Below are 8,100 nucleotides of genomic sequence, written 5' to 3'. Positions count from 1 at the left end.
AGTGCAACCTACAAAATAAGAATACATATTATTTGCTGCCGTATAATTACATGTAATTACGTATAATTTCAGCTTGCATTTATATCAGCTGCTTTCTTCTTTTCCTTTTCATTTTACAAATATCGCCCTAATTTCTCGCAGCAGCTCCATTCGCTTTAACACTTCCCTCTACTCTCCTTCTTTCTTTTTCGTCTAATTTCGCTTGAGCAGTCACGTCGCCTCTGTTTCTCCTTCTTTACTAGAAATGTTGCTTTGTTTGATCATTGTGACTACGCTGCAAAGGTAACTGTGCTGAAATGATTGTGATGTTTATATAGCGCCATTGCTAAGAAGGGTTTCCACCCTTCCAAGAAGAGGGTTGCAACAGAGACACACTTTGGATCCCGAATTGTCCTCGTTAAGCGAACACGATCCTAATCGACTTTTCGTGGAGTGTAAGTGGGATATTACGAACACTAGTTTCATTCTTATTTTTTCATTTTTTCCTTTTTTCTTTTTAATTATAAGTATGACGCTCGGGCATTGAAGGATTGAATAGTTTCATACATCTCTCATAGTACACTTTTACGAAGTAACGAAGATGATCGTTTTTCTGTTGATTCTCACGGTAACGTTTGTAATGTACAGACTTTTAAACGTATTCATTTTATAGTTTAACCATAAGTATCGTTCCTCTTTTCTCGTCCCCCTTAGTGTGCCCCCTGAATTATTTAGAGTACAGATTTGCCGATCGTTGGATATTTACTGGAAATTGAATGAGTACTGAAGTTGAGTTACGAAAAGCATGCTGTAGTTGAAAATTTATTGTTGAACGTAGAAAAGTAGGAATATTTGACAACGAAGTCGTTGAAGTATTTAAGAATTTATTTTTAGTTCGTTTTCTCCACATTTGAACCGTTGAAAACAAGTAGAATTGAAATTGCAAATATTTTCTAGGAAATACACAAGTGTTTTGTCTGAGTAATTCCAAAAAATTGCAGCTGTAAACAGTTTTTACATTTGCTTTTAGCATGAAGAGAATGTGTAAGGAGTAAATGTTCGATTGGTGGATAAACGTGGAAATTAATCTGCATTTGTTTATCGGATTTCGTACACGATCATTTATATGAATAACTGTTCCATCGACGTCCAAATTTCTCGTCCAATATTTACGACTATATTCACCACTTGCAGGATTTCGAATTACTTCCCGTCCGCTGAACACGAATTTCCACCACGACAATTTATTACGTTTCCAGGAATCTTTTTCAGGAACCAACTAGAGCGTTCCATCGTCAAAAAACTGCCCTACAAACCCTGCGTTTCACTTATTTCCCCTCGAATCGAAAACAGCTTCCTCCCCAGATAGACGAGCAGCGAACACCACGATATTTCAGAACTATCAAAAAATTCCCGGTTCGAGAAAACAACGTGTCGACCCAGTTTCCCGTGATCCAAATCTATGTTCACGTGAAAAGCCAAAAATGTCAAAATCCTTTAAGGGGTCATTCTAGTAAAAAGGGTTACAGAAATCGATTTTTTTTTTTGCATTTCTGGAAAGTAGGAACCTTGGAGAATTTACTGTTAAATTTTTGCAGCAAAATTCGAAGTATTTTGGATTTTAGAGCGATTTTTAGTTAGGGACACTATTTGTGTCTTTTAGGCTATCCCTTCACGAGACACTTTTTGGCCTAAAGTAATTTAGTAGTATAATTGGTTTTAATACTGTGCAGTGATGTGTCGCAAGTGAATAAATATATGCTGGTATTTGGTATATAAAAATTTAATACTCGAATTTCAATCGTGTTATTTTTTAAACGTCCTTTTTTCAACTGGCGGAAGGAAAATGAAGAGAACTAATTAGCCGATAGGTTTGAAATTTTGATACGGTATTTTACATACCATTGGCAACTTGCAGATACCATATTTACTTTTCTACGTTGAAAATTTCGCATTTTTTACGTTGCGAAACTTAAAGAAAAATGGAAAATTTGGGTATTTAAACTTTGGATGCACGCCATTTTGTTAAATTTTGACTTACGTGGCTAATTCTGGTATCTACTCTAGCTCTACTCATACTGATCAACAGTCTTTTCGACTTTTTTATTTTGGATGAGTCTGTGAACCAAAATCAATTCCGCCAGCGAGGTGTCTTCTGTTAAAAACGTTATTTTTATCTCCAAATGTAGCATTAAACAAACAATTAAATAGCTATTTAAAAAATTGTTTTGCAAGCTTCAAAAGCGCCTCGATAACTAAAAAAAGGTTTAACATTGCTACTCATTGTATACCCTCCAATAAAAAATCCTGAATATTCCCGAAATTTTCTTCGTTACTGCCAGAATGACCCTTAACTATAATACGTAATCCCCTCAGTTTCCATTCCACACGCCTAATTTTATCTGCTCTCTTCGAACGCTTCCGCTCGAACGAAACAAGAAAAAGAATCTTCTAAACGAGTCTCTAAAAAGAGGAAGAGAGAGAGAGAGAGAGGAAAAGGGAATAAAGACAGGCCCAGGTTCTCCGTGTTTTTCCCTCTGTTTTCATGGTCCACACGCCGCGTGGAAACAGTTTTTCGGCTGTTTACGCGAGAAGATCGCGCGTTTGGAAGCTGGCCAGCGATATTTTTACGCTTCCAGCCCTCGATTGGCGGAAACTGGCGCAACGGAACCGCAATACGGAGCGAGCGCCGTGTCGTTGCAGGAAGTACTAAGAAGCGGAGCAAGTCTCTTCTGGAATCCGGATTTTCCACGCAAGGGCGAAAAGAATTTTCCTTGGCTTGTGTGTGTGTGGCTGTTCGTATTCCAGCGAGAACGTTCAGCTGACCCATTTTTCAACTCGTTTCGAATCGCATTTACCATCGTTGATGTCCGACAACCTTGCTCTCCTAACATTTTTCCGCTATATCCAACGAATGGTTTTTCCACGGACTTCTTTTTGGCTTGGACGGTGCAACAAGCTTATCGCTGGCCTGATTTCTCTCAGCTTCGAATAATCTATCTCGGGGATGGTGGGTGTATATGCAAGTTCTATGTTGACGCGCAACCCTGTGAATATTAAACCTCCGTGGGCAATCTGGGTCACTAATGACCCGAGCGAAATTCCACTCTTGTATATCTTCCAAGTGAACCTTCAATTTTATTGGAAGAAGATCGAAACATGTTTGAGTTAAGGAAAAATTGTGTAATGTAGTAGAGACTTCGATAAGTGTCCCAGAATTTTTTCAGAGTTTTTGGAATGCTTCATGAACTGTGAAAAAATATATTTGGAGGGTCTTGTAAGCGAAATTTCACTCTTGTGTTTCTTCCCAGTGAACTTCCATTTTTATTCGAAGAAGTTCTAATTTGGCATAACGAAAAATTCTGTAATGTAGTAGAGACTTTGATAAGTGCCCCAGAATTTTTTCAGAGTTTTTCGAATCCTTTATGGACTATGAAAAAATATTTTTGCCTACGGAGGATTAATAGGTCATCTTGCAAGCGTGATTCCGCCCCACAGAGGGTTCATGTTAATTTCTCATAGCGAATTAGCAACTTATTAGAGACGGCAATAATATAAACGGTAATGTTGGGATATACCTGTGTAATTTGTTTCGTTTTTAATGATGCACAGTGTGTTCGTATTGTGCATTGAAATATGACCGATATCTCGAAGTGGTGATCACCGATTTTGTTGAAACTCTGGTATATGATAGTTCTCGAAAAAATATTCGACACGTATTTTTTTATATCGACAATCGTCCACAGTGAAAGGGTGAAAATCGCCCTGAAAGTTGGAGGTAGTAAATATATTTACATAGTCTAATATCTGGAAAGTCATTAGTGATAGAGTAACTTTGAATATTTCAGCAACAAATTTGCAAAACAAAATATAAAAAAAAAACATACGTGTCCAATATTTTTTTTAATACTACCAAAGTTTCATTAAAATCGATAATTATCACTTTGGGATTTTCCCTTGTCAGTCAGAAAAGTTTTCGTACACCTTGTTAAAATTTATTTAGCGTTTTTAGCAAATGAATGTAAATTATTTTTCCTCTGCATTAAAAGTAAATATCACGTTTCTAATTATTCATTTACTTATTTCTCTGTTGAAATTGCGCAACGCGAAATAAATTCTAACGAGGTGGAAGATTTTTTTAATTAAATGCATGTATTATAATTCGCGGTGATATCACATTTCGATAGGAACAATTTAGAGGAATAAGAGAGGCGGATATCAACGCTGAAATCGAGTGTCGCAATGAGCCAAAAGTGTTTTCATATCCCCTTTTTTAAAGGGTAATTAACTGTTCCTAGAGAAAACCAGGTTTATCGCGGTGAAACGTAACGAGTATGAAATTGGCAAACTAGAATCGTAATACTTGCAATTAAAAACGCCACAATAAAAGTACTATGAAAAAATCCTTATTCACGTACGGTGAAATTTAAACCATCTCGCATGTGCAGAAGTAATTTTTCTTATTTATGTAACAAGAGCAACTTTAATTGCGAAATTGCCATTTATGCTCTTATGCAGTAAACACTTTCTATTTGTTAATATCTAAATCCAGACGTGCCTGAGAAATATTACAAAATTACGAATATTCCATAAATTTTCAATGTTAAAATTAAGCATTTTTGAAACATTTCTATAACACACAATTAATTCTTCCTGTTTACGTAGACAATAGATGCAACTTTAATTAAGAAACTGCCATTTATGTTCTTATTTGTTAATATAATATTTAATATTACAAAAATTGTGCAAATATTTCGTACATATTTTCAGCGTCTCGCATAAATTTTAAATATTAAATTTAGCGGGTTTTAAACATTTTCACGACACAGTAAAAAAAAGCCGGCTTTAAGTAAAATGTCTTTGGGAAACTACGTCGCTGCGAGTTTATCGCTGACCCATTTTTCTATCTTCCAGTATGCGTATGCGTGATGGCACTAGTAAAAATTATTTATATCGGTAGCCGTTACCATTTCGAGTGGAGTTCGCCGCGTTTGTCGGTGTTATCTTCCTAGCCTTTTTAGCATTCCTACTCCATTCCAATTGTTCGTTTAGATAATCGCCACAATTTCATTCAGTCTGCACGATTTCACTGTTCTAGTAAATTTCATTCAGCCTTCACGATTGTTCGTTACGCGAAGCGTCTTCTTTCGGTATTTCCGGTGGAAATGTTTCGTTTGGAGTTAATTGCGAATTAATGAAATTGCTGAGAATATTTTTGATGAAATTTTTGTATGTCGTAGATCTCGGAAGAATATTTGACGCGTATCTTTTTTCATTGGCAATCGTCCACATTGGAGATAGAGATAATAAACATACTTGGCTTGATACCCTCGAGAATTATTAGAGATCGTGGAATTGTGTAAATTGACGAATTTCGTATTTATTTAAACTAACTTTTCGTTCATTTTACCTCGAAAATGTTGATCAATATTCGTGTAAATTTTTGTGTATAAATTTCAATAAACTAGAATTTTGATATTTTGCAGAGAAATTATTATTCTTTAAATTTGCTCGAACATTTAACAAGGTAATTCGTTCGAAAGTGTGCGAAAAGTGGGCAGTTTCTGTGAATTATTTTCTACCATACTAAACGGTCCACATAATTCTCCTTTCGTACATTAATTTGTCAATACTTTACGAAGTATTATTGCCCGAAATCTTCTATTTCACGGTTAACATAAAACAAATTGGACGGATAAATCCAAATTTTAGTTAGGTATACGCAAGAACTACACTACTGGCCAAAAATTTTGAATCACCTTCCAGTTCATCGATATTAAATCTGCTGCTAATTTTTTACAGATTTGAAGTTTATCTCAGTTCTACATTTATCAATTTATCTCGTATCAATTGATTCGAATGATAAAAAATTCTCAAAGTCGCTGACTTTTTTCTGTAAATTTTTGTGCAAATTGCAATGCTCGGTGATTCGAAACCTTTGGCCGGTAGTGTATCTCTCTATCGCGAGGAAAAGGCCAGACGAGAGCTAATCTCCAGTTTTGTCCGCGTATTGACGAAATCTAGCGCGTTCGAAGAAAGCGTGAACGTTTAACAGCTCGTTAGAGGATTGTCGATTCTGCTCGAGCACTCGTGGATAGTGCAACGAATCGTTTCATTCGCAGTGTCAAGCCGGCTGAAGCGTCGTCTTGCACGCGAAAACGCGAGAAAAATTGTGCGTGAACACGAGCTCGAAGGGAAGTGGAGCAGCCGCGTGGAAATTGGACGAGTCGCGGCGGCTTTCACCGGATTACGCAAAAATGCCGAGCTGAAACGCGAAACAATGACCGTGCTGCATGCTAATTCCCGGTCTGCCGGTGACAAGAAGCAAACTTTTCTCACCTGAGAACACGTTTCACTCGCTTTACCGCCGCGCAGACCAAGTTTTCTTTTCATATTTTCATTTCTCGATTTATCGTCACGATGAGAGAAATTGGTTCTTTCTGTTGTACTGCATTTCTTTTTACGCGAATGGAAGTGTTCGATTAATAATAATTTCTTGTTGTTTTCTTAGGTTACAACTGTAATTTTCGTTTTTGTAAGTTGTAATTGGAAATCTTTGATAAAAATAGTGCTCCAAAAACAGTACTGTTTCCTGTTATGTTCTGTGGACGAATTTTTATCGCAATTCCTCCATTTTGCAACGTTTTTGATTTCTGAAAATTCGAGGAGAAAGCTGAAAGTTATATTTATATCCTCTGACAAAAATTGAAACTTTTCGATTAGAAGTTACTTTGCAAAAAATTCCCAAACTCTACATGTTTTTAGGCACCTCGGGGGTGGCTCACTTCCTCTAACCCTTTGCTTTGTGACAACGAATTAGACTCGTGGCACAGATTCTAGATAAGATTCGACAAGAACAGTTCTGTTAGTAAGAAAAATTAATTTTATTTCTAAATTTCATTTCAATTCACGAGGATTTCCATTAGCTTTTCTTACTTAACACAGTACTGAAACAGTAAACAGCCGACAGTAAATCCCTTAGCCTGCAAATTAATAAAATAAAAAAATCATTAATTACGAGATTAAAAGACAATTGCATCTCCTCCAAAAATTGTAAATTCCGTTCCACAATCTTAATAGAAATAATCGTAAAAATCACTAGTAACCCAACTTCGGCGGTTGGCCAGTAAACGAATAAAATAAAAAAATCGCAAGTTAAGGGATGAAACAAGAATTGCATCTCCTCCAAAAATTGTAAATTCCGTTCCGTAGTCTTAATAAAAATACCCATAAAAGTCACTGATAACCGAATTTTAACGATCGACGCGACTCGAAATAAATGAATTGAAAAACGAAAAGGAGAAGCTTCGGTTAGAGACAAAAAGCACGCGTGAATGTATATACGCTCTTAATTCGTTTCATCGGTTACGATTGGTTGACCCCGCGAACAATGCCAATTTCTACTTATTGAAACCTGTTCAATTCGCATCGTTCACTGTGCGAACGTCGAAAAACCGAATCGGGATAGAATTCGCAAACGGCAATTTGGCCGGGGCGGCAAACAAAACGTGGGGTGGGACACAGTGAGAGGTAGGCGGCGGGAAAACGCAAATGAAAATCAATTTCGCGGGTAGCGTGGATCAACGAATCGCGAGGCGAAAAGTCAAAGGTGAATTAATTAACGGCGACCCCGTTTTCCTTCGCCTATCAGCTTTCCTGGCAAATAAGCGTTGAATTTCACGTGGCTGACGCTGCGTGTCATCGGTGTGCTATCTATCTATGCCGGTTGATGAGAACCAGCCCCGTCCATTAGACGTTTCCTCCTCGTTCAAAGACTGATCGCTGTCACTCGAACATTCGGCGTTTCCTATTTTTTTTTTTTGGTTTTTAATTGAATATTTGACGGGACGAGATGAGATTTGAAGTGATTGGACAATCTGGTGTACAGGTTTGGAAATGGGTTAAACTTGTAGGAGGAATAGGGGTGGAATGAGCGATGGCGGATTTCTATGCAAATCTGTAGTTTTAGAATATTGCGAAAAGGTAGAATTTCGGGAGAACATTGTTTCACTTATTACAGGTATTTTAGAAAGCGCTGTAATTTGGACGTGTTTTGATATTTCGTGCATTCTGTGCAATTTTGTATCTTTAAACTACCTGTAAATGCAGAAAAACCCGCAG

At 37.0% G+C, this 8,100-nt stretch overlaps 1 protein-coding gene across 1 annotated transcript in view; it reads left to right on the top strand.

Annotated features, from left to right (window-relative positions):
* LOC108576753 overlaps positions 1-8,100 on the top strand; it is a 110,210-nt gene that overhangs the window by 92,677 nt on the left and 9,433 nt on the right. The window contains exon 5 of the mRNA XM_017939809.1: positions 318-434. Coding sequence (XP_017795298.1) covers positions 318-434 — 117 coding nt within the window. The remainder of the gene's footprint in view (positions 1-317; positions 435-8,100) is intronic.

Source organism: Habropoda laboriosa, unplaced genomic scaffold, assembly GCF_001263275.1.
Source record: "Habropoda laboriosa isolate 0110345459 unplaced genomic scaffold, ASM126327v1 scaffold447, whole genome shotgun sequence".
Taxonomy (NCBI): Eukaryota; Metazoa; Arthropoda; class Insecta; order Hymenoptera; family Apidae; genus Habropoda; species Habropoda laboriosa.
The sequence above is the reverse complement of the archived record's forward strand: the minus strand, read 5'-3'. Positions and strand labels throughout refer to the sequence as shown.